At 40.6% G+C, this 25618-nt stretch overlaps 3 protein-coding genes across 5 annotated transcripts in view; 1 reads left to right on the top strand and 2 right to left on the bottom strand.

Moving 5' to 3' along the window:
• SLC41A2 (solute carrier family 41 member 2) overlaps window positions 1-5582 on the bottom strand; it is a 52606-nt gene extending 47024 nt beyond the window's left edge. Inside the window, exon 1 of one of the 3 annotated variants that reach the window (XM_051784375.1) lies at window positions 5287-5582. The gene's annotated coding sequence lies outside the window, so the exon portion shown is untranslated. The remainder of the gene's footprint in view (window positions 1-5286) is intronic. The other 2 variants (XM_051784377.1, XM_051784378.1) reach the window with 2 other exon arrangements.
• Window positions 5583-8489: 2907 nt separating this feature from the next.
• NOPCHAP1 (NOP protein chaperone 1) lies at window positions 8490-12313 on the top strand. The gene is made up of 4 exons (XM_051784401.1): window positions 8490-8589; window positions 9277-9363; window positions 10628-10764; window positions 11695-12313. Exons 1-4 carry the CDS (start codon window positions 8520-8522, stop codon window positions 11875-11877), a joined length of 477 nt encoding a protein of 158 aa, XP_051640361.1. The 5' UTR covers window positions 8490-8519; the 3' UTR covers window positions 11878-12313.
• Window positions 12314-13055: 742 nt separating this feature from the next.
• Window positions 13056-25618, bottom strand: part of ALDH1L2 (aldehyde dehydrogenase 1 family member L2) — a 35170-nt gene continuing 22607 nt past the window's right edge. The window contains 12 exon segments of the mRNA XM_051784367.1: window positions 13056-14154; window positions 15170-15369; window positions 16563-16668; window positions 17817-17982; window positions 18716-18814; window positions 20148-20244; window positions 20498-20591; window positions 21334-21421; window positions 21795-21900; window positions 22007-22077; window positions 22782-22932; window positions 25232-25359. Of these exon segments, the coding sequence (XP_051640327.1) occupies window positions 14099-14154; window positions 15170-15369; window positions 16563-16668; window positions 17817-17982; window positions 18716-18814; window positions 20148-20244; window positions 20498-20591; window positions 21334-21421; window positions 21795-21900; window positions 22007-22077; window positions 22782-22932; window positions 25232-25359 (1362 nt within the window). The 3' untranslated portion in view covers window positions 13056-14098.

Here is a 25618-nt window from a genome sequence, read left to right as displayed (position 1 = left end):
CTGAGGGTTTCCAACTGATTTATGATGATGGGAAGTGGCACAGTACTTAGGAAGCTTGCTAGGGGAAAAGCTTTGAATCACTTTAGCCAGCTGAGTTTCAGTTGGTCACAAGAAACATCCAGATTAGAGAGACTTTATGATAGAATTGAAGAACGGGATGTAGAATTAAGATGTGAAAGTGTTCATGATGAAAGACACATACCGAAACCCACAGAAGCCTCACTGGGTTTTTTTGGAGGGGAGTATCTTTTTTTAAGAGAGGGAAGGAGTAACAAGTGAATTTTATTTCACTCACAGTAAAATACATTGAGAAAATTTTCTGATAGCTTTAACAAGGCAGAGTAGTCTGGCTCTCATTGTGGTTTCTCCCATATGTCCTCCAGTCACATCACCAGAGTGCTAGACCATGACTCATGGAACTGCAACTCTAGCCAAAAATATTTGTGTTAATTATCCATACATTTCTAACATATGGATTTTTCTTCTTTTAAGTTTGTATTTTTCATTTTTTTTAAGAAACAAATCTTTCGAGAAGATTGTGGTTTCATTTAATATGAGAAAGTGTTAACAAGCAGAAATAGCACTTAAAAGGAGAAAAAGAAAGGAGAACAGAAAAATTATTTGGTCAAGTTCCAAAGGCAGGAAGAGGCTAGCAGTTGAAATATTATAAAGCAGTTTAGATGACAGTCATTTATGTTTTTTCTACCAAAAAGATTTAGCATGACAAAAAGTGAACTAATGATAAATGCTGGAAAATGAGAATTTTAAGAAGATAAACTGAAAAATAAAGGATCACAAAATTGTTTAGGTTGTAAAAGTATAGTATAGTATATGGTGAAGAGTAATTACTTCTTCAGAGCATACAGACAGAAGATAACTACGAAGACTTCTGAATGTAACTATTAATTTCTAAAAACCTGTTCCAACAAACATAATTTTCCAAATGTCAATATTTTCATCCTAAATTATAGGATGTTAATACTGCTGTACTTTTAGGGGGGTTTTGCACCTACAAGATGCAGCAAATCATCTAAGGAACTGACGAGAAGACCTTCCTGAGAAGCTTTATCATTGACAAGAAAAATGCCTATGTTATGTGTTGTCTAGAAAAGATATGGGAGCTAAAGAAGCAAACTCTACTCGAGTAACTCATATGAAGAAAAGGCAGTTAAAATCTCAAAAATCCCATCCCCAGTCTCTGCAGGAACAGGAGATAAGTGAATCTGGTTTCTTGATATATAATCAGGAGGTGACAGTAAAAGGTGAAATACTAAAATAAAAAAAAACAGAGAGAGACAAAGATCCTTTGAGAAGCCAGGAAGCAGCCTCAAATTTATCATATCTGGCACATTGTATGTGAAATGAAAGGACACCTTGTCTTTGTCACTACAAGCGAAATAATGAGCCGTGCCCAAACTATGAAAATAATCATTCACTCTTTATTGTTTCCTAAGTACCTATTTTTAATAGTTTCTTATTTTCCTTCACATAGCAAAATTACTGTGTATTTACCTCTCTCTGTGTCCTGCAAACACACACAAACATAAACAAACAGTCCTGCAAACATAAACAAATAAGAAATAGAGCCATACCCTGCCATTCACTGAAGATGTGTTCCTGAAAAATGAGGCACTAACAGAGAACAAACCAATTTTACCCATAAGAATTAATACAACTGATGCACACAGCAATTTAAAAATTACACATGGAGACAGTATATACGATGTGGAAAATGGACAGGCAGAAGTAAATGCTGTGGAAACAGGACTATGAGCTGGAAGAGATGCTGACTTTTGGAAATGCACAGCTGCTTTAGAAAAATATCAGATACTTCAGCTATGAAACTTAACACCTGATCATTATCACATTTTCCCATCCTTTGCCTTTGATTGGCTTGATAAATCTGAGAAAGATGAAGATAACAAAGAAAATGTAACTGTTCAGGAAGAGGCTCGAAGAACTCTCTTTATTATTGCCCAAAGAATTGTTAACATTGCTTTAAACACACCTATAATGCAGTTCTCAAAAGCATGGGAAAGAAAATGCTTCTTTTATACTTTCCCTTGCTTTAAAGAACATCTAGCATCAACAGGATTAAGGGAATAGATTCTACAGCTAAATTTGTTCATATAGGGATTAGACTGCCAATAATTTATTTAAAGCATGAACACAATAAATCACAGTGATCTTTTAAGACCCTTCAAAAAAAGGGGAAGGGAGAAGAATCGAGCATGGAACTTCTGTAGAGTCAACATTATGAAAGGCTAAAACAAATATTTATCAAAGTTTAGGTCTAGGGAAATTTCTGATTTCTTTCAGAGTGTGGCTAACAAAACCAAAAGATAACCCCTGTCAAAGTAATATTGAGGGCTTTCACAGAATCCAAAGCTAATAACACCAGAGTCAAACCCCATTTTTCCTAAAAGCTCCAACGTTTTTTTTACAGGTGCTCTTTTAAAGCAGTAATCATCTCTACATTGCACTTCTTGGTAGTACAGAATAAAATACAATTGAATAAATGTGCCTATCCGAGAAACACCTCTCAGTAGAAGAACAAGCCTTGGAAAGGGATTCAGGAAAGTAATACAAAATGTTAACAAAACAGTGAACTTTAATATTTTGCCATTATAAGCAAAGACGAAGCTGGATTATTGTCTGGCTTGAAAGACTCTTTTTGTGTCTTCAGAGATGAAGTCAAATTCTTCTCATTGAAAGGATGAGAGGTAGCAGGCACAAACTGAAACACTGGAAATGTAATTTGAACTCAGAAAAAGCTGGATATTTTCTACCGTGAGAGCAGTTGAGCACTGGTTCAAACAGATTATGGGGATTCCATCCCTGGTGATATTCGAAACCAAACCAGACACGGCCCCAAGTAACCTGTTCTACGTGACCTTACACTGAACAGAGGTGGCTGAATAGAAAATTTCCTGAGATCCCTTCTGACCTCAACAATTGTGAGATTCTGTAAAGTTTGAAATATGAGGGTTTGGGGGCCTTCTTGAAGTTCAGAATACAATTTGCAGAAGTGATACAGGGATCTGCATGGCCTCTTCTCCACTACTGTGACACGTATACGAACAAGTGTCAGTACCACTGATACCCTTCTCACAGCGTGGCTAATCATTTACACTGCTGTAGGGGACATATCAGTCGAAAGGGAAAGCTACACTATATCACCTCAGCATTACAGAGAGCAAACAAACAGACTGTATTATCATTAATCATTTTGTAGAATCCGGAAACCAATGTGGTATGCTGGGCTAAGACTATTTACAGCAGATACTTAGTGTTGAGTATTAAAGATAGGGGAAAAGGCTGAAAATTAACAAATGTTGCACGCAAGGCAGATATAAGGGCATTACGTACCATTTCTTAAATATTATGCAGTAAGCTGGTTAACACTGTCTTTATTTTATGGCAGTTGTTGGTTAAATTAACAGCAAGAGAAACAAAAAGAAAAAATGATAAGGGGAAATAAATAGATTAAAGAACCTCCAGATGCCTTCTTGAGAGTAAGACACTGAAAGACCTGCCAGCCTCAGGCTCAGTTTTCAGACAAGTTTGAGACTGCTGCATTCCACTTCCTGAACATGGCAGCTTTCGATTTTGGACCCAAGGAAGAGAAAAGCAGTTGTGAGAAAAGGATTTGGTTTGCCTCTGCACTTCTAAGGAAACTCGTTTAGAAGAGATCAAAACAGAGCCAGAAACGAGGTAGCAAGGCTGTGAAATGTGGACAGGTTGTAAAGTCACCCAAATGGAATGCCAATGTGAAAAATACCAGGCAAATCACATCCTGCAGCCCATCAAAAGCAGGTAGGAAAAGTATGAAATATGAGAGATAACGCAGTCCTCTAGATTAAGTAACCAGTAAGTACTTACCAGGATGAGTCAAAACTGTACTATTTGGGATCCTGATTACAGTTTTCTACTGTCAGCACCAAGGAAAGATTAATTACTTATTAACTCAGGCACTAGGATACAGACTTCACATTGTTGGGGTTTTTTTGTGGATAATATCCTAGAAGTATTTGAAAAGAAAATTATACACTGCTATTTTTCCTTCTGAAGTGTCTGCAGTATTTATGGATCCAGTTTCACAATCTCTTAGGGCAGTAGATGTAGGGAATGCTGCCAAAACAGGTCATTCTACCTGCTTTCATCTTTTTACTCGCATTACTGAACTGGTAAAGTGAGGATAACTAGGGACATCTACTAAACACTGCTAGGACTCTTCCTAAGGACTAAACAATTCTTTAATTTTATATGATCCACTTATTACAATGTGGTCTATAACCTAGGATCAAATGTAAGTGAAGAAGACACACAACTGTATCCTGGACAGTGGGATCAGGGAAGAGGAAACTGTAACATTCCCTGAGAATAAAGAAATAGACAGTTACAACCTGAACTTAATTGAGAAATAATGAGAGAGTAGAAAGTAGACTGAATCACAAAATGCTTCTATGTTTTGGCAGAAAAGTATGGAAAGAGAATAAATGCACCATCACATGTTAAACGCTTGTAAACAAAAAAAGAGATGATCGTCGAAGTCTGTCCGTGTGCTGTTCGGGTAGAGGTTCCATGCTTCGCTAGCAACTGCAACCGCGGTGACAAGAGTGGCATATTTTTATGGGTGCAAAGGTGGGAGCAGAACTGCCTGCACATACGGATGTACAGAGTGCCAGGGAATAAGGGCCACTGGCAATGTTGGGTAGGTCTTGTGCACGTACAGAGAAACCAAAGAAAAGGCTCATTGTCCGGGCTACCTGGAGCAGTGCATAATTACGCGCACATGATGAAACGCGCTCCGGGCTCTGAGGAGCGCAGGGTACCGGGGCCAAACGCCCGCAGCATCCGCGGTCCAGGACAGGACCCCGGGCAGGCCGGCGAGCGGCTGCGGGGTGCGGGGGAAAGGAGTGCGCGGAGGGAGGTTGCGGGGGCAGGCGGGTGGTCGGGCGGCTCGGGGCCCGCTGCACGGGGAGGGGGACGAGCCCCACCGCACCCGGGGAACGCCGGCCGGGGCCGGCATCGCGCGGGGGAGGAGGGCGGGCGGGAGTCGGGCGGCCCCGAGTGCCCCCCAGCCCCTGGGCAGCCCGGCAGCGCGGCGGGCCGGCGCGGAGCTCCGGGGGCGCGGGGCTGCTCCGCCACTCGCGAGGAAACTTTCCCGCCCGCGGCCCCCGCCGCCGCCCTCGCCCCCGGGGCGGCAGGTCGCCGGCCCGCCCGGCCCCTCTGCCCTCGCTGGCGCTCGCCCCGCCGCCCCCTCGAGCCGCGCCCTCCCCTCACCTGGGCGGGAGCGGTGCCGGCGGCGCGCCGGGGCCGCGCTCCATCGCTGCGGCGGGAGGGACCAGCCCGGCGGCGGTGACAGCTCCGGCTGAGGTGAGCGCCGCCGCCACTGAGCAAGCGCGGAAGCGGCCGGAGGGCGGGCGGCCCCCGCGATGATGTGGCCCGTGATGCGCAGCAGCCGCCGCTGCCACCGGACCCGGCGGGGCTGGGGAGGAGTCGGGCGCGGCCGAGGGGACGGGATGGGGCGCGGTGCCCGCGGTCGCTCACAGCCCGGCCCCGCAGGGCGAGCCCCGGCCCGTGTCACCCCGCGCTGGGGGACCCGCCGCCGCCCCCTCTCCGCTGCTCCCTCCCCGCTGCTCCCTCCCGGTCCCCTCGGTGGCAGCTGAGTCCTTCTGCTCCCTCCTCGGTCCCCTCCCTCGGCGAGGGCCCGGCCGGCGCCCCGCAGCCGCGGGGACCAAAGGGCTGGGGAGAGGGGCTCAGGGACGCTCCCCGGGCGGGGCCGGCGGTGGCGGTGCCTTTGCTTCCACTCGCAGTAGCTTTCTTGGCGATGTAGCACAAGAGCCGCTGTTTCCAGATTGTCAGCTACCGGGACATTGTCGCTCTTTCCTGCCAGTTGGCTAAAAGCAGCTTCCTCAAGAATCCGGTTTTTTAAGTGTGTGGATCGGTTGGAATCCTTTTTCTTGCCCAGCTAGACTGCACACAACATGTAAGTCTGCAAGGAACTCCCTTGCTAAGTACAAAGCCAAGGCCTTGCTGGGCTCCTGTTTTGAGACACACTTTATATTAATACATTGAAACAGTCAAGCCAGCTAAATTTATGCATTTATTATCATTATTTATACTATTCCTCCATTGTTCCTCAACAACTTGAAGTAGTGAACATGCCTTAAGTGGGAGGTGAAAGGGAAGAAAGAGGAAGAAAAGAGAACTGGGATTTAATGATGGTGACAGCAGCCAAGCCTACAGCATCCCTTTTCCTTTCTACAGACAGAACAAAAGACAGCATGGGCAAGTCACCAAGTGTCTGACATAAACTGGCGCTAGCTGTGGTGGGGATGTGTGGCAAAGCAGAAACTTAAGCACAGGAAAATGTATTTCCAGGACTGGGGCCAAAACAATCTGTGCTACAAGAGTGAAATATATGGCATCAGCTTGAACTCTTGAGTCAATACTGCATTAAATGAATGAAGCAGCCCAAACCTCAGAGCTATTAATTCAGCTGTCTCAACCCTGAATTTATTGGGAATTTGGGCTACAGATCTGGTTGTTTCCCTGCCCTAGTAGTAACCATATATATCCATGCCCTGTGTGTGCTCACATGTTACACAGTGTGGATACCTAGTTGGGCCACCTTGCAAATCAGATAATGATTATGTCTGCCTCTGTTGCCAACAGGTTAGAGTATAAACCTCAGGTTTGGGAATAACACCTGAGGCTGCTATTTCTGGCTTTTCTAATTGCATGTCTGGTGATCTTGGGCAATTATTTCATCATTCCCTACTACAGGTTCCTTGACAGCATTATGCCCCTCCCTCCACTGAAATCACATAATACCCATGGATGATATATAGTATCTGAAGTTCCCACACTATTATTTTGCATCGTGTGCAAATTCAGACAGACTCACTTGAGGCCCAAGATCTCTTGCAGAGGCCTTGCAGAAGGTTTGCCTCCTACTGCTTTGGATTTGTTAATGCCAAGACACTGGGATCTGGGTGGTTTGTTGGGTTTTCGTTGTTTGTTTTTTTGGGTTTTTTTCCCCCCTGTGTTCTTTGCAATGAGGGCCTATAAACACCACTTACCTGATTGCTACTTTTGCTCACTTTTGGCTTGTACTTCCGACCTCATTTCTTATGAACCATTCAGTTCTCTTTTTACAGTTTTCACATTGTCTAGAGTATAAACAGATAAAGGCCAGAAACTGCAGAACAAATCCTGAATAACAGGTTGGCCAGTGTCAACTGAACTTGGTGGTTGTGTAAGTTTCTTTTCCAAAAGATGATTAAAACTCCCTCAGGCTCCGAAATTTAATTTTAGGTGCATTTGTCAAATTCTGACAAGGAAAATGGGAGAGTTTTCAGAGACAAGCAGTTACTGGCAGGCATTCAAGTGACTTTACCTGCTGGCAGCTTTGTTCCACACACTCATGGTTCTTCTAGGTGATGGGATGGACTTTTTCGTGCCAAATCACGGAATCAGTCATCTGGTCCAACCTCCCTGCTTAAGCAGGGTTGTCCTAGAGCACATGGCACAGGATTGTGTCTAGATGGTTCTTGAATATCTCCAGTGAGGGAGACCCCACAACCTCCCTGGTCAACCTGTTCCAGTGCACAGTAAAGAAGTTCTTACTTACATTCAGGTGGAACTTCCTGTGTTTCTGCCCATTGCCTCTTGTCCTATTGCTTGGCACCACCGAGAAGAGCCTGGCTCCATCCTCTTGGCACCCCATCTTTACATATTTATGTACAATGATGGGGTACCCTCTCAGCTATCTTTTCTCAAGGCTTAACGGGCCCAGTTCCTGCAGTCTCTTCTCATAAAAAAGTTGCTCCAGTCTCTTAATCATCTTTGTAGCCCTCCACTGGACCCGCTCCAGGAGCTCCATGTCTCTCTTGACCTGAGAAGCCCAAAACCGGACACAGTGTGCCTCAGCAGGGCTGAGTAGAAGGGCAGGATCACCTCCCTTGGCCTCTGGCAATGCTCTTCCTAATGCACCCCAGGACACCACTGGCCTTCCTCGCCACGAGGACACACTACTGGCTCATGGACAGCCTGTTGTCCGCCAGGGCTCTCACGTCCTTCTCCTCAGAGCAGCTTTCCAAGGAGGTCGGCTCCCAGCCTGTGCTGGTGCTTGGGGTCATTCCTCCCCAGGTGCAGGGCCCTTGTTGCATTTCGGAAGGTTCGAATCATAGAATCAGAATCAGCCAGGTTGGAAAAGACCTCTAAGATCATCAAGTCCAACCCTTGATCGTTTCACGACGATCTCAAAATAGCCGCTTATTGTTTTTTTTCTTTTGTTTGGGTGTTCGTGGTTTTGTTGTTGTTTTTTTTTTGTTTTGTTATTGTTTGTTCGTTTGTTTGTTTTTCTTCGCAAGGCGATTTGTTTCCCTTCCCGCGCGGTTCCCGCCGCCGTGCCCCTCCCGCCCTGCGGGGGCGCTGCCGGCGCCGCGGCGGAGCGGCCGGAGCCATTGCCGTGGCGGAGCGGCCGGAGCCATTGCCGTGGCGGCGGGCGCATGGCGGGGCCCGGCGGAGCGGGGGCTCCGGGAGCGTCCCGGGAGCTGCTGGACGTGGGACGGCGGGCAGGTGAGGGCGGGGAGCGGGGGCTCGGATCGTGGGCAGCCCGAGGCAGGGGGCTCACCAGGCCACCCGGCCGCCGGTGCGCCACTGGTCCCTCGTGTACTGAGGAGCTGCTTTCCCGGGCACGGCTGCGGTAATGCGGAGTAAATAATGGGGAGGTGGGTGGGTGGGGGAAATCCACGTTTAAATAATATCGGCATTCGTGACGACGTTTTCATGAGAACCAAAAAAACAGTGTTAAAAAGGCGGAAAACTTCGCTTTGGTTACTGTTACCGGGCGGATGGCTCTGCTGGCGGTCATGGGGGTTTACGTGTGTAATTGATGCTGAATTTCCCTGCGTCGCTTGGATTTCACGGCGCTGCTCCTGCCCGCGGTTAGCGTAGGTCCTTGGCCCCGCTGTTGGTGGCTTGTTCTCATCACACAGGGATTTAAATCAGTGTGACTAGCACGCCTTAGCTCTTATCTCGCTGTGCTTTGCTGTGGGATATTACAGGTAGTTTTTCAACGCATTGTAATTCTCAATAAATCTTGGGTAAATACTTCAAATACAGCGTGAGTCTGTAAGAAGTGGCCTGCAGGGCCAGGCCAGCGGCCCATGTAGCCCTGTATTCTTTCTTTCAAGAGCAGCATTAGCAGATGACAACTACAGAGAACTTGTCAGCTTAAGCACTGTAATACTTGTTTGTTTGCAGGGCTGGAAGACATTTTGCTGATCAATTCAAAATGTAGCAGCAAGAAGGCCACGACTTTACAGACAGTCAGGATGCCAAGGAGCAGTGGTAAGTAGGAGCTTGTTGCTGGAACAGTGTCAAGGAGTAGGTAACATCTGTGACATAACCTTTTCTTCAGTGCTTTCCTTGCACAGGTAAAGGGGGAAACTCTTGTGTTCAGTTTCTACTGGTGCTAGGTCCTCCACTGCAGTTCCGTGTCCTGCAGGTTATTCATGTAACTTAGACGTAAATTATATTTTGCAATGCTAGGCGTTACAGCTGTAAGTTTTAGGGACAGATTATTCTTTTTCAGTTGTTGCCTTTTTTTTTTTTCTGATCTGGGTTTTTTACTTCTTTTTAGAAATAATTTCTCAGTATGATATATCTATTGTATAAAAGCATTTAGTTTAAAATGGACTCCTGGCAAATTATTGTATTTTTGTGTTGTGATTGAACTGAAATTTAAAAAGCAATAGCAAAAAAAAAAATTGTTAGATCAAATTCTTTCTTGGATAAAAGTCTCTACAAAGATGACAGTGTTTCAAAGGTACATTATACCTGTTAGACCTTTGTGAGGCTCACCTGGAATATTACCTCTTCTCAAAGAAAGAGAACTAGTGATTGGCTCACCTGCATGTGTGCAGCAAAGTTTATTTGAAAAGACTCTGAGGCAGGTTGAACATATTCTTTTTCTCCATGGAAGGGAAATGAGTGTGATTCTCCTAATGACACTGATTACCTTAAAATTCTTGGGAAGTCCCACTGAGCTTAGAGAGATAATTCTGTAGAAAGTGCTTCATACTTCAACCTAGAGCATCTATCTCTCTCTCACCATCTTAATTTCAGAGTTCTTTTTGTTAATTATGTTGATTTTCATTAGTCTAGCATGGCATCTGTATTAGAGCTAATTTTTCCATCTTCTTTGAGACCTTTAGACTATACCTTAAAAGGGAAGAAAAGAGGATGCAATTATATTTCCATTGGAGATAATGCTGATATGGAAGTTCTTCAGGATGGCATTTAATATATGTTTTAAACCATGGAATTTGAAAGCAAGTTTTCTGTAAAGTAGTCACATTTTGTTTTAAGAATCCAAGTGGAATCGTTGAAGTGACTTCTTCCTGTACCAAATGCTGACCAATAGATCCAATATATTTTTGCTGTTTATGTCTTGGAAAATTGAAAACTTTAATAAATGCTTCTGTTAAAACATCTTAAATTCTGTAGGCTGCTGGAAATTACAGTTGAAATGGAATCTGTTTAACGGCTCAGGTTTCTGAGGTATAAATGTGAAAACTGATGTGCATCTCTTTGAATAATTGTTTCTTTTCAGTTTTGGACCGAGTACAGAGCTTTTTACCACAGATGGCCCAGGCAAATGATGAGCTCAGAAGAAAAATGATAACAGCACCAGCTCATCAATTTGATATTGAAAATCTAGACAGTGCAACTGAAAAAGTTATAGAAATGGTAAGTACTTACTATGTTTTTAATTTTATAAAGTAAATTTAGATGTGATTAAAATAACTCTCTGATCTTAGAATGAGCTAATATGATAGATAAGGTGAGGTCTTTACCATTTTAGTCTGTGATCTGCTAATGCAAAACATAGATATAATAAAAATGCTTATTTGGTTGATACTTACAACTTGGTTTTCAAACTTGCAGAATTGAATGACTGAAGATGGAGTAGTTTAGGACCAGAGTAAGACATACTTTTGAATCAGCAACTCTGAATCAAAAGTCACAAATTCTATCTTAAATATCTCATAGGAAAATTTGGGTTAGAAACTGGACAATTATATTGTATGCCTAGTAAGGCATAACAAGACTTTAGTGTAAGAGTAGTAACTGGCTTTAAGCTGTGCTCTGTCAGTATTTTTAGGACTGACTATAGATCTTGAGTTTAGAAAAGTTGTTATGTTGTTGTGATCCTTTGTTGCTGGTATTTGTCTATTTATTCACAGTCACATCAATATTTTCTTTCTAGTTTTAACTAAAGTGCTGCAGCCACATGCTTAGATAAGAAAATTTTAATATGAAGGTGGTATGTGCATGACCCAGCCAAGTGCCTTCTGGCCTGCAGACCCACAAGGTAAAAGGCAGAGATAAGGCAGCCTGGGCTTTGGTGTGTGAGCTGTCAGAAAAATTTACTGGCCACTGGTTGGATTCAGGCCTTATATTTGCTATAGGGCAAGATAAATTACAATTTAAATATTTAGGCATCTCTTCATGATATTTGTCATAATCCTAGGAAAACCCAAAAGTCTTTCATATTGTGGTTGTGGTTTTCTTATGGTAGTAGGATGTTTCATGTGTTTGCTTTATGTTTTACTCCAATGATAGAAGTGATACAGAAATGTATAATATGTTAACCCAGATCTTTTTTTTTCCCCCCAGAATGTGGCTGTAGTTGAACTGAGTGATTCTGATACAGATGAGGAGATGCTAACTTCAGAAGATGACTCGGAATCTGAAGATGACTCTGTCAGCGATGAAGTGACAATAGACAACATTAAGTTTCCTAAGCAAAAGGGAGAAAAGGGCAAAATAGAAATTTTGGACAGCAAAGTGAATGAGTAAATCCATTTTATTTTACTTTAAAAAAACCCAACCAAACCAACTCATGTCTTCTCACTTTGAAGACTTGGCCCTTAAAACTATTTTGTTTCCCAGTGTAGCATCTCTCGTGTGAAATGCTACAGTTTACGTGGTGGAGAATTCAGGATCAACTCATGACTGAAGGAGGCTGGGTTTCTGAAGATTTAAGTACGACTTGTTTCATCCAAAAACATGGACATGGACTTTGTAGTAGATTAGACTGAGAAAGCAGCTTGAGTAAGGATCACTTGAACGAATTAAGTTAAAATTCTTGTTCTGTTGCTTTGTTGAAAATGGCTTTTTTTATAGTATGATAGACATTTTTACTTCAAGGGCAAGAAAGAGTTAACTAGGAAAAAAGCTTTGTTTTTATATTGTTATGTACAGTGTCTTCCATATTAAACATTATCTTAAAGTACCTCAGAGGTATGTCTACATTGCATTCATGACAATGACTGCTGAACACCAGGGCAGTGGCTGAGGTCCTTTCCAGCTGGGCTAGCGTGGGTAAGGACAGCCATGGCAGAGGATTACTTACTCTCTTCCTGCATTGAGCTCTGCACCTTTACGGGAATGTTACAAGCTCACATGTGAAACATTCGTGGCTGTGCCAATAACCTCCATATTCAAATGGTCCACTGTGCCTCTGGGGTGTTACAATTGCTTTAAGTTACACTTTTCATCCCCCACTTTCCCTGCTACATTTCCATTCTCTCCATTTGGTTAACAACTGTCACTGTCAGAAGGATAAAAAGGTGAATTTTCAGCTGGCCTGTACTTAGGTTAGCTTGAAACAATTGTGAAACTAGGATCAGTGAGTCTCATTCATACTTGCCTGAGATGGATCAAATACAATGATTTGGGCTGTTGTATTTACTTCATAGATTGGTTTGCATTTCAGAAGTGTCTGTCATGCTGGATGTCATTGTTTCTTACAGAAACTTTGTATTTTTTACACCATTATGGTAAAATTTTCTATATTGTATTTGCTCAAATATTAAACTTAATGTCATGAATTGAAGCCTGCAGTTATTTACAAAATTTATTTTGAATCCCATACTTAAAGCTCCAGTTTTAGTATCTGTTTCTGTAATATTTGTGATAAGAAACAAGGATTCTGATCTTCCTTTCACAATGTGACTTAAACATAGAATGAAGACACGATTTACTGGGATTAAATGATTAAACCACTGAATATTTTAGCAAAGGGGAAGGATGGGAATCAAAGAATCAGACTGCTACCTTTAATGGCAGCACACAGATCAAATGAAGCTTTGGGTGGTGTTGCATTCTAAGAGCAAGTAGTCTTAGTAGGCATAGTTTGTTAGATAAGGTTTCAATCTATAGAACGTTTTCTTCCAACAGAAAAAAAGTTTTAAAGCCAACATCTTACCTTGGTCATTTTACAGGAGATTTTCCCACAGATTAAAAAAACCCCGAAAGTATGAAATACAAAATAATAATCATGCTGTACGAAAGAGTGATAACAGTCCACATGCACAACACAAGTGATTTTAATCTGTTAATGTAATCACCTTTCAAATTGCAGGCAGATCACACATTCTGTATCAACAAAAAGGTAGAAAATATTTTCAGTAACTTTAGCTTGAAATGCATAGTTTAACACCAATGTTGAACTCTGTATGTACTATACAAAGATCATAGTAAGTGCACTTTCTTGCATTGATTTATGTATGGCACAAAGGTTTTTGTACTGCTGAAGAATCACCAGAGCAGAGTGTTTAATTGCTACTGTAAAACTTGAACTGATTTATAGCAAAAATGGCATAATCAGTATATTTTAGTTCAAGCCTAATGACTAATGATTTAAAATGGTCATGTAAGTATTGTCACAGAAATACAAAGTAGGCATGTGAGAACTCATTCTTCAGTTCTATTAAAAAAAATAAACTGAATCATGTTCTAGGGTTTTTTTGGTGGGGGGAGACAGGAATTGTGCTACCAGCTGTTGCTGCTGCATAATTTAAATAATTTCAGGGTAATTTCAAAAAGCCTTTATCTGTCAGTGAGACTAAAGTTTGGATTTGATTTATAGAAATTTATCCATGGAATGAGTGTTTTGTTTTGTTTGCTTAGTTGTAGCACTGCAGACAGCATATCCTAGGCATGGTGTTGAGTGCTTCATGTAGTCATCAAGATTCAAACTCTGCTGAAAGTTTACTTCCCAAGTGAAGCTGTTACTTTAATATTCCACAGTGATAGCCTTGGTTCTGAGATATTCATGAAGAGCTTCTTCACCTGTACAAGCAAAATATTCCCCTGTTAGAATAGCAGCTAAATGAGAGAATGTTGTCAGGCTGTAACTATTATTAAGAAAAAAATTTAAAATGCTGTAGCCAATATTTGAGTCCATAAAAACAATGGGAACTAATTACTTTACCTTCCCACTGAGATTTACAGAACTGTTTTGACAAGAAGAGGTCAAACCCAACAGATGTGGAAAGAAAAAAGAGCTGGAATTTAACAAGCAGCCCCCCGGGTGGGACTGGAGCAGCAGCAGTCTTTAGATGGCCACTGAGAGCTCATAGATGAATTTATGAACTTTGCTTTGCCTGTGTTAAAGTTTATAGGTGTAGAGAAGCTGTGTAAAAATCAGTAATCTTTTTTTTCCCTGTTACCATCACTCAGTTTCAGGAAATGGCTTTGGAGATTCCAAAGGCAAAAATCTGTCGTGTTAGTGAAATTTGGGTTTCCTTTTTTTCCTTGTCCTGAGGATTGATCTGTCCAGACTTGTAAAGTTTCTTTGACAAGGTAGACTTCATTTTTTAAAAAAACTCGTTTTGTAAAGAAAATATTTTTAATGCATCTTTCTCTGTGGCTGTTGGCAAATTTTGGTGACATTTTAAGGCATAAAAAAGTTTCCCATGCTCTTTAAAGTTTACAGGAGAAACCTAAATTAGTGTCCTTTCTGAGGGGAAAAAGATTTTGGCCAGTATCTTTGTTACTTGACAGCATTTTGTAGCCTGTAGGCAGCTCTGGACAAGTTGCAATTTGACTGCTCTGAGAGCAGTTGGAGGGGGAATATTCTGTGTGCTATAGCATTATTTAGTAAATGTACAGGAAGAGCTGAATGGGAGGTATTGAGGTGTGAATATTGAAGGAAGGGAGAGAAACTAGATTACTGTAATTGGAGGAATTGCAGGAAGTGCATCCATAGCTCACATTTTACTGGATACCCTGTACACAGGCAAAATGTTTTGTTCATTGATTAGGACTCTCAGATGAGAAACAAGAGAGGGAGAGAACAACTTACCTAAATCTTTCCCAAAGCCAGACAGCTTAAATCCACCAAATGGTGCTGCCACATCAGTTTTGTTATATGTGTTAATAAAAACTGTTCCAGCTTCTAGCTTTTCACTGACGTAGAGAGCTTTGCTTATGTCTTTTGTGAAAACTCCTGAAGCTAAGCCATATTCTGTGGCATTTGCCCGTTGCAATACTCCATCGACATCCCTGTGGGAGAAAGAAATTATCTAATGGCATCTAGGTAAAGTAAACAAGTGTTAGCCACCTTCCACCTTCAGTGGGACTGAAGCACCTTTTCTCATGGCCTGCCTTCTCCAAGGAGCCTTTTTGAAGCCAACTTGTTAAGGAAGGATCGGTGTGTCAATCTGACAAATCCATGGAAATTCACACCCTTGCTTCAAACTTGTGAAGCTTTTGGCCTTACGTTTCAATGGTTAATATCTACACTGAGAAATGCCACAGGAAATGTTGCTGTATGCATACCAACTTTGCTCAGCTACTGTACAACTTGGGGATTAAAGCAATACAAAAATACTTGTAAAACAGAGCTTGGCAGCAGATGATGAATCAGTTTGCTAAATTTTTGGCCAGCTTTACAAGTTAATGGAGAATAAATGCTGAAAGTCAGCATTTATTATTATGTCTTCTATCAAGACACAACTTTTCAGGCCATTTCCAGAGTACTTCTTTTCTATTTGCATGTCATCTCCATATAGCTTCAAAAATCCATAACAGTTTAAAACTTTAAAAAATTAAATATAGTTCCTTAGCACTGTACATAACTTATGGATGTGAAGGGTTATCTATGTGGCTCGTTCTTAACTGCGTTATCAAAGTGCAGAAAATGAAACCTGGTGGAAATACTTATATGAAGTTTCTATGTAGGGTTTCAATCTCATCTGTGTGTAAAATAATTCTTATGCTCTGAAATGAAAGATATTAAAACTGGCAGTTTACAAAACATACAGAGGAATTTTCATTTGCAACAGTAACATGCCAGTGCTACACAACGCACAACAACACTTCGTGGTCTTTTGTGACAGAAAAAATCAGCAATTCCACTGGGAAAAATACACATTTTATAATTTAATTGAGCTGTTGCAATTACCACATCAACTTCAATAAAACATTTCCCTGAAAACTAAGTCTTGTTTAAGAACTGGCACTTAGGGTTGCATTCTATCCTGTCACACATTGCCAACAGCATTAGGTCTATATTGATATGGAGCAGGATACCCCCTAATAAAAAAATGTATTTTCTCAGAATTTAGCTGGAAGAGGATCTAGGTATTCAGATTGGTCTAACAAGATTTAACAAAATACTGAATATGCTATCACTTCTTCACTTAGGGGGGAAATAGGAAAATGAAGTTTCTAACAGTGACAAGAGGAGAACATACCCATTTTTAAATTTAGAAATCACCATCACAGGACCAAAGGACTCTTCCTGGGCAATATACATATGGTCTTCAACATCTGTGAATACAGTGGGTTCCATGAAGAAACCTAAATAGAGGATAGAACATTGTTTGAGCATGGTAAAAGTGCTTAATGGTATCCTATTGTCCAGGCCATCTCTTTGCCATACTTTGAGGTCATAAATAAGTTACAACTTGAAACAGAAAATAGATATGAATGAAGTAGGAATGGAAATGCATGTGTATGAGCACCAGAGAAACGTCAGTAAAAAGGGTAAAAGCCTGGCCTGTATTGATCAGTGACAACACATGCTGTTCCCTGCCAGGCCAGAGGGTCTGCATGTCACAGGCCAGGTGATTCCTCAGGAGAAGCCCCTGTACTCTGACAGCAGGAAGACAAGGTTACAGCATGTTGCAGAGGCCACTGTAGCCATAAGGATCTGTATATTCCAAAAAGAGAAATACATGCCTGAGGCAAAGGATTGCCTCATAATGACTGCTCATTTCTGAAGGGTGTGAAGACTTGTCCAAAAGCTAGCTCATCATTGTCAATTAAGAACTGTCCTGGTGTTATACACAAGCAATCCCTATGTCTTGGTGAGTGATTGTATTCTTCTCTGAGTGCATAAAATCAGTTTCAGAGATTTTATATAAATTCCCTTCCCTTCCCTAAGATTTCCCATTTAGTTTTGTTACACAGATTTCCTATAGTTATGAGTCTCTACTTTCATTTTATTTAGGGATGCAATCATTATGTTTTGAAACTCTGATGTAAATGTTTTTTCTTCATTATCAATGAAGGACAGATGTCCATGAGAAAACGTTGGTTTTGTGTCTGCCCACTGAGCTTGGTGTGCATGTTGTCAATATAGCAAAAAAAGATTTTGATAATAATACCTCTGCTAGTAGTTTCCTCAGTCAGCTTTAGTGTTAGTGTGATCTAAAGGAATATGATTATACTTATGGCTCTTGACAGTTCAAGGGTGTTACAAGAAAAGCCTTAACAGGAATAAATAAGCAAAACATTCCCATACAGACTAGACTCTGATTCAATGTCATAACTTACACTTCAGTTGCACAGCTTCTCATAATGTGAGACTTTAAAGCCCTGTGGTATCATAAGCTCACCTGGTACTATTCCCATGATATTACAACTTCACATAATGCAGCTGAGGCAATTGTGATGGCTTTTGCATAAAGTGTAAACGTTCCAAATACCTCTGAAAAGTATTTTACCTGGTCTACATACTTGTCTTCCTCCATACACAAGAGTGGCTCCTTCTTTAACTCCAGTTTCACAATATTGCAGCAGCTTTTCCAAATGTGCCTTGTGATTTTGTGGACCATGATCTGTAGATCTGTCAAGTGGGTCACCAATTTTCATCTTTTTTATTTCTTCAACCTATGAGTTACCCAATTAAAATGAAGTTACATAACATAGCAAATACTTGTTACAGTGACCAGAGATTTGTGATGCTGCATTTTTTTGTGCTATGAAGATAAGCTCTAAGAAAGGACTGGATTCTTTGAAGATGTAATGTTCCTCCCTTTTTAAAATGAGGCTTTGTCTTTTGTTTCTAATCTCTAGTTAATTCTGAAAGTTTTTCATGCAGTGCTCACGTATATATTCTCTTCTGCTATCAAGACAGACATGTAAAATGTTAGCTTTTACCAGTGCTAAATGAGTTATGACAGTGGTTTCCTGTTCTTGAGCAAAATAAATGAATTCTCCAATGGTACAGTGTGGTGACTATTGGACTTTTAGCAGTGACCTTTGTATTATTCTATCTATACTTCCAATATGCTTTTTTTTAAACTTCACAGCAGCCTTCTTCAATCCCATTGACCTAAGTTCAGTAATTATTTTTAATCTTACTTTCCTAGTTAAATACGAACTATCACTAAAGGTACAGTATCTATTTAAATGTCACTTATTTGTGCATTACTGATGAAAATATCTCCCTTCAATGCTTCCTCTTAACCCTGTAAGAAGTTCCTGAGAAGCAGCATTGCCTATCATAAGCAATAACAAGAAATTAAGCAACTGAAAATAAGAAATATAAGTGTCTATAAAAATAGTGGATCTTTCTGTCACAGTAAAACATTACTTAAACTTTAGTCCTTGAATATCTTACCACTTTACTAACAAACTCATCATGGATTGATTCTTCCACGAACAACCTGCCAGCAGCAATGCAGTTTTCTCCTTTGTTGAAATATACTGCTCCCATACCCTGTTCGGGGAAAAAAACATTAATATTTATATGCATCCTTTTGTTCAGTCTTCCTTTCATTCTGTTCCCTTGGGTTCCATTCAGTGTTTGTTACCCTCAGACCGATCTCATAACTGGGAAACATGCTTCTGTGGAGACACATAGCTCAGGATTAACCCCTGAGCAGTGCTCTGTCCATTCCATCAGCCTTCCACAGAAACACTGGCTGCAGCATCACACAGAAGAGGGCTGGCAGCATGACCACTAAATATAAAACTGTGCTAATCCACTGAGCAATACTGCTTGTGTCAAAAGTCACATGGAACTGGGTGAACATGACCTAACTCTAATCTGCAGAGAATCTCCTGTTTCAAGAGTGCGGATTCAGATCCCATGTAGTTTGTTCCTTTTTATTTACCAAGGACTGATACCTGCCATTGATTTTCCAGGGGCTTAAGGAGGTGGGGGAAGTAAGAGCAGGACAAATAAAATCCCTAAAAAGTTGTTTTCTGGCAGTTGGAAAGGCCTAGGGTCCTGGCATTGGTAGGTATAACCAGAATCACACGTTAGTGTCAAGTGTGTGGTAAAAAAGCATTGACTCACAATCATTTAAAGCCAGCAATGCCAGGAATAGGCCAGGCTCTGCATTACCCATTCACTTGTACAGGTGAGAACAGTGGTGGGGCCAAGCAGTGCACTGACTGCAGAGTTCCAGCTTTTATTATTTTTCATGTATACTTCACTGTGTAGTCACTCAGACTCTTGTCCTGCCAAAAGACACTCCAAAAATGGTGAAAGTGTTTAAGTTTCTTCCTGGTAGCAGTACCTACTTATGCTGGTTTAGAGAATTCACAGAAATAGCACTTTGGATAAGAACAGTGTGGAAGAACTTTGTTTACTTCTCAGTGATCAAACTGCATCCAATGTCATTTTGATGAATCAGATTACTTGAGCAGGAAATAAGTTCCCTAAATCCACTCAATTTCTCATTTGCCCGTCTTATTTATGAACTTTAAACGTTATGGCTGGTTGGGAAGGTTAATTATTATGGCTGATGATGTATGAAGAACTATATGCCAACAGGGAGCTCAATTCTTTGTTTTGTTGTCTTTTCTAAAGTATATTTCTTGTAGTACTGATCCCTGCCTTTTTGGTGCAGCATGGACAGTTTAATTGTGCTGGCATAAAGAAACATCCTGTAGAAAAAGAATCTGAGTCTGTTTTCTACGAGATTGCACGTTTTTTCATGCAAGGGCTCCCTGGTAGGTTTTCTGGCAAGTCAAGAAGAATATTGCAGTACTGTGAGAATGCATCACAAAAGCTTTGAATATATTTTACTTTGAAGCAACATTACCATTTTTACAGCTCTGTCAAGTTCACAGTCGCTGAATATGATCAATGGTGATTTACCACCAAGTTCAAGAGAAACTTTCTTCAGATTAGCAGCTGCACTGTAAAAAACAAAAATAATCATAGAAATAATCATCAATTTTTAATATCTTATTTCATTATTTTCTTTGAATCATAACTAGTGAAAATGTATAAACCTCTATTTTCCAATATGACTTAGTAGAATTCTACATAGCAGTAAACAACCATATGCAGTTATGCTTTTTCATTACTGCTGCATGCACAGTATAGCTAATAAGATACTTCACAACCAGATTAAGCAGTGTTTATTTATTAATCTTTTGCTGAAAGTACCTCTTCATGATCTGTTTACCAGTTGGTGTTGAACCAGTGAATCCAACCTTGCGAACATCTGGATGTTCAGACAGGTGCTGTCCCACTAAGCCACCTATCAGGGTGAGGAAAACAGTGTAACAGGACAGTATACAGGTAATTTTTACTACTCCAGCAGCATTGTAATGCAAAAGGAGCTAACAACATGTCAATCAAGTACAAAAAGACATCCTTATTTGTATTTACAGCTTTTTTCATATCACTATGAAATATTTCATATTAGTTAACTTGGATCACATCAGTGCCTTCAAATTCCCCCGTCTGTTTAGACTAAAGAATCTCCCAATATTCCACTGTATGTGGAATTATCTGATTTGTAACAAACCCTGACCCATACAGTTGCTCTGTTGCTTTTCTTCCTTGGGGGAAAGAGGAAAATGGTGACATCAGGTAACACAGTATGGACTGTGACTTACCTATAGTGATCAATATGCATCTTATCAACTTGCTCTAAGTCTCACAGTCACATTTAAATCCATGTGATGATAAGACTGGGAGAAAAATTAAGTTTTACAATCAAGTGAAACGTGTCTCTGTAACATATTCTTTTCCAGACTGTTCATGCTATTTGCGTGAATTTGCAAAGGGCATAGGCTGAGAGCTCTTACCAACAACTAGAGCCAGTTGATTTATAAATTTTTCCTATTCTCTTCTGAAAATATGTGAAATCACTGTATGACATAGGTGCAAGTCTCTTATCTGTGGAGATACATGTGCTTATGTAATAGGTAAAGTCCTAGTTCACCAGTTTTAGCATGACCCTCTCTCCCCAGAAAAATGATTAGTTGAAGTTTTACCTGAACCAGGCAGAATATTTATAACGCCCTTAGGAAATCCAGCTTTAGCTGAGAGTTCTGCAAACTTCAAGGAAGTCAGAGGTGTGACCTAAGTAGAAACATTTGGATTAGGTCTCCTATTTTAATTAAATGCATGATGATAGCTTTTACATTCAATACATCTTAGTTTTGATACAATATTCCCCTTCTTACAGTATTGACAAATTAAAAGTGAGGGCTTCTTGTGGAAAATAATTCATTCTTGAAAATGAGAGTAGTGCCAGAGCAGAATTGGAGACAATCAGTACCTTGTATCATGGTGGCAATTTGTATTATTATACAGGCACTTTAAAACATATGACACAGTCAACCCATGGGTACATATGATGGATCAATCCATGGGTGAAATCTGCTAGATTGCCTGAATTATTTTTCCTGAACAGGGGCACCTGGGCCATCTGTATATTCCTTTTTGCTTTTACCTGAGCTGGCTTGAGCACGAGCGTGTTGCCTGCAGCCAAGCATGCTGCACTCTTCCATGCAAGCATCATCAGTGGGTAATTCCAGGGGATAATAATTGCACAGACACTTAAAATAGGGAAAAAATAGGGAAAGATTACATACTTGATGGCAGCTTTTCAATGGCTTTTCTGCATATCAAGGCTGTCACCATGAAGAAAAAAGTGATACTTACCCTAATGGCTCTTTCTTGGTGAATGTTAGATTATGGTTTGGCCTGGCCTGATTAATTGGAATTGTAGCACCCTAAAAGACAGAAGAGGAACAAATCTTCATACTGTTTAATAAGTTTTATTCAAGTAGATTTGCCATGTAAGTTTGTTTTGGAAAGCTACAGAGTAGGCTGCAAAACCACAAGCATTTTTGCACCAGGGAAAGGGGTGGGGATTCTTCTACTGTCTGATTGCCTACTGTGGATATTGTAATCAGCTCCTGAATGAAATAAAAGCACAGATAACAATAGTATCAAAGAACATTAAGTGAGGGTCTGATAGACAAAAAAGAGCTGGATTAAGTTCTTGATTGTGGATCTTAAAAGATACTTGGGAAAATGCTCTTGAACCTGAGCCACATATTGTGCCATCAAGCCTTGGTCAGACTGTAGCATAGCACATGAGTCTCTGCACTTACCTGCATGATAAGCACAATGATATTCTGTTCCACGAATAATCAAGTGCTAACTAAGCATGCATATGTACTGTGACACCTTAGCTGATTTCTTAGATCTTTAGGGTCACATTCTAAATCCATATTCTCCAACTGGAGGTGGATTACCTTTTTGTATTGACAGGGAGACCCATTCTAGGTAAAATTCTAATTATGGTTTAGTTTTTGATTCCTCGATTACTTTTTCCTTTTACTGGTTTTTTGCACTGTTTCAGAAGAACAACAACAAAAAAGAAGTGTAGAGAAGTACTGCCATTGACTACTTCCTTTACATATTCACTTGCCTGAATTTTGTCACACCATCCAGCGAAGTATCTGAATGTTTGCACAGACATTCCAATATGAGTCTTCAAAGCTAAAGTGTAGACAGCTCCTGAGTCAAGAGACTCTATTGTTGCTAACTCTTCTTGATGTTCTTCCATCAGGTCTGCAAGTCTAATAAAAATGTTAAAAATCCACATCAAAGAGAAATGGCATCTAACAACTGACAACCTAAAATTCTATTGGATATGGCAAAGAAGCATAATTAAAATACCATTCCCACTGAATTTGGAGGTGGAGTACTGGAGCAACTGCTTCTTAACATCAGTAAGGGACTGAATAAGTGCCCATTAGTGTGCAAATGTCTTTACATTGGCTGTAGTGGACACTGAATGAAAACATGAACAGTGTAAACTTACCTGATTGTTCAATTATGGTTTTGTAAATAAAATCATAATTAGATTTTTTTTCTGTTGTACTATAAGGAGCCAGTTATAGAAAGTAAGACCAGTAAGTCAGAAAGTAAATGCACAATAAAAAGGAATGTTGAGTAATCAAAAGTACCAAGGAGGAGTAGTCAGGATTCTTGCTTAAGAAGGAGAAGGTTCAATTGCAATTGGATATCTTCTATTAATGATTTCTTAAGATGACATAGCAGAGCTACGAGCTTTAATGGTACAAACCTTCTCTTTGGTCCAGCACTCAAATTCTCTAGTTTGAACAGAGGCCAGGGAAAAAGACCCTTATTTGAATTAAGGCAATCCAGAGAGAGCCTTTATTTGTCTGGGGAATGGTTTGCAACACAAATACTCTGCTATAGCTATCCTAGAGAGCCAGTCACCTAAGTGAAGAGTTTAATCCAGGGACAACCTATGCTGTGTAGGGGAGCTGCATTTTCCATACACCCAACATAGTTACGTTTGCAAATCTTGCAAGCGTAAAACACTGAGACCTTAAAAGTTACTCTTCAGGGCAGAGTTAACTTGGGCTCTCAAGCACTCTACATTCCTAATAGAAATTAAACACAAGTTTGTGCATGCTTTGAATATGTGCACACTTGTGAAAAATGTAAGTGACCAGGTGTATTTAATGTTCAGTTCTGACTTGCCCATTTTCTGTTGTGATTACTACTCAACTCTTTTTAAAAGAGTCCTGCAGGCCTTTTTCCACAACCTGATCACACACTTTATAAGCTAAGTAGAATTTCTGGCTTTGCTTTCATTCTCTTTTGCTAAGATGCCTGCAACGTCTTGTAAAATGTGGCATTTTTTGATACTTTTTTATTTTTGATTATATCTACTTGGTTCACAAGGACATGGTCCAACAGTAACGTTGATGAATCTGCAAACTACACCCTGCAAAAGGAATTTGTTTGATACACAGGATCTACTCCTTCATGAGCTCCTTGGGGCAGACAGTAGCAATCTGCTTCTTTACTCGTGTCTACTCATTCATTTACATGTTCTAGAACTGAAAAAGCAAGGAAAGCTCTTCATATAGCTCCACAAAAAGAGGTTTTCTTTATAGGGTAGCTATAAAGCTTCTAGTCATCTGAAGTCTGCAAGACAGTGTTCTCCCTGTGCTTGCTGTCAGGCACCAGAGGCATCATGCTGTGTATGGAGAATCTATAATAACTGGGCTTTTATTAGCTGCCTCCAGTATCACTCTCACAATATACAGACAGTATGACCATCTTTCCACCAAAACCCACCATTAAAATGCCATTCATTCAGCTTATCTTCTGAACCAATAATAATACAGCCAAAATGAGAACCAGGCATCCTCTAGACACAGTGAAATAAATACAAAAGAGAGAGGTGTCTCAGATAAATGTTGGATTCAGCTTAGAGAATTTCTGCACAGGACAATTCTTCCACTACAAATCTTAACACTTTTTCTAGAGTGGGTCTTTAGCCAGATGAGAAGTATACTGGAATATGATCCTAGAAAAATCTAGCCTCAGTTAGAGTCTATTTCAAAATTAATGGCAATGTAGTTGTTCGTTTACAACGATGGAGTACAGATGCAGGCAAGCTTAGCAAGGTAAAATCTCTGCCTACCTAACCCAGGTAGGCTCTGTCTTTTAAAACTTAGCCTTATTTCTACAGAAGGGTGTGGACTTTACAAGGGAATTTTTAATCCTTGCAACAAAACCCATATAGATAAAATTATGGGTATTAGGGGTATCAAGTATTTAAATATATTTTCCTAAAATTCATTTCCTCTCATAAATAACTATGAAAGAATGGTGGCAGTGAGACAACACAAAATTCTTCTCTGCCACAAGGAATACTGGCCAGCTAAGACCTGAGGGTGGAGTAAATCGGGGGATGAAAAGATGGCCAGTCCGGATCCTCTGACAGTGGGTTTATGAATATCCATCATATTCAGAAAATGTACACAATAATTCTTCAGACAAACCAACCAACAAGATTTGAGGAAATGAAACAAACACAAGCTGTCCTTTACATACCTGTACATGAGTTGCCCTCTTTCCCTTGCATTCATTCTTCCCCATTCACCATTTTCAAATGCCTCCTTTGCTGCTGCCACTGCCTTGTCAACATCAGCCAGTGAAGCAGAAGATACACTGGCTATTATCTGTCCAAAGGTAGCATTGTGTTAGCTCAAAATGAAACGTTGGGATTGAGATTGTAACTCCTTCCTCCTAAACTTCTTGACTGGGTATAAGCAAATACTTAATACCCTCAGCCATGCAGCTGTCATGGGTAAGTCAGGCTGCAAAAAGTGCAGGCACAAGTAAGGTGGCAGAATTTGGAGGACACTGCAGGGACTCAGATTCCTAGATTTTTCTTCTTCATCAAAACAAGATTCATTGTCCCATTAGATTTCACACTCT

The sequence above is a fragment of the Manacus candei genome, unplaced genomic scaffold (assembly GCF_025592945.1).
Source record: "Manacus candei isolate 608988 ecotype Guabito, Panama unplaced genomic scaffold, ASM2559294v1 h1tg000018l, whole genome shotgun sequence".
Lineage (NCBI taxonomy): Eukaryota > Metazoa > Chordata > Aves > Passeriformes > Pipridae > Manacus > Manacus candei.
The sequence above is the reverse complement of the archived record's forward strand: the minus strand, read 5'-3'. Positions and strand labels throughout refer to the sequence as shown.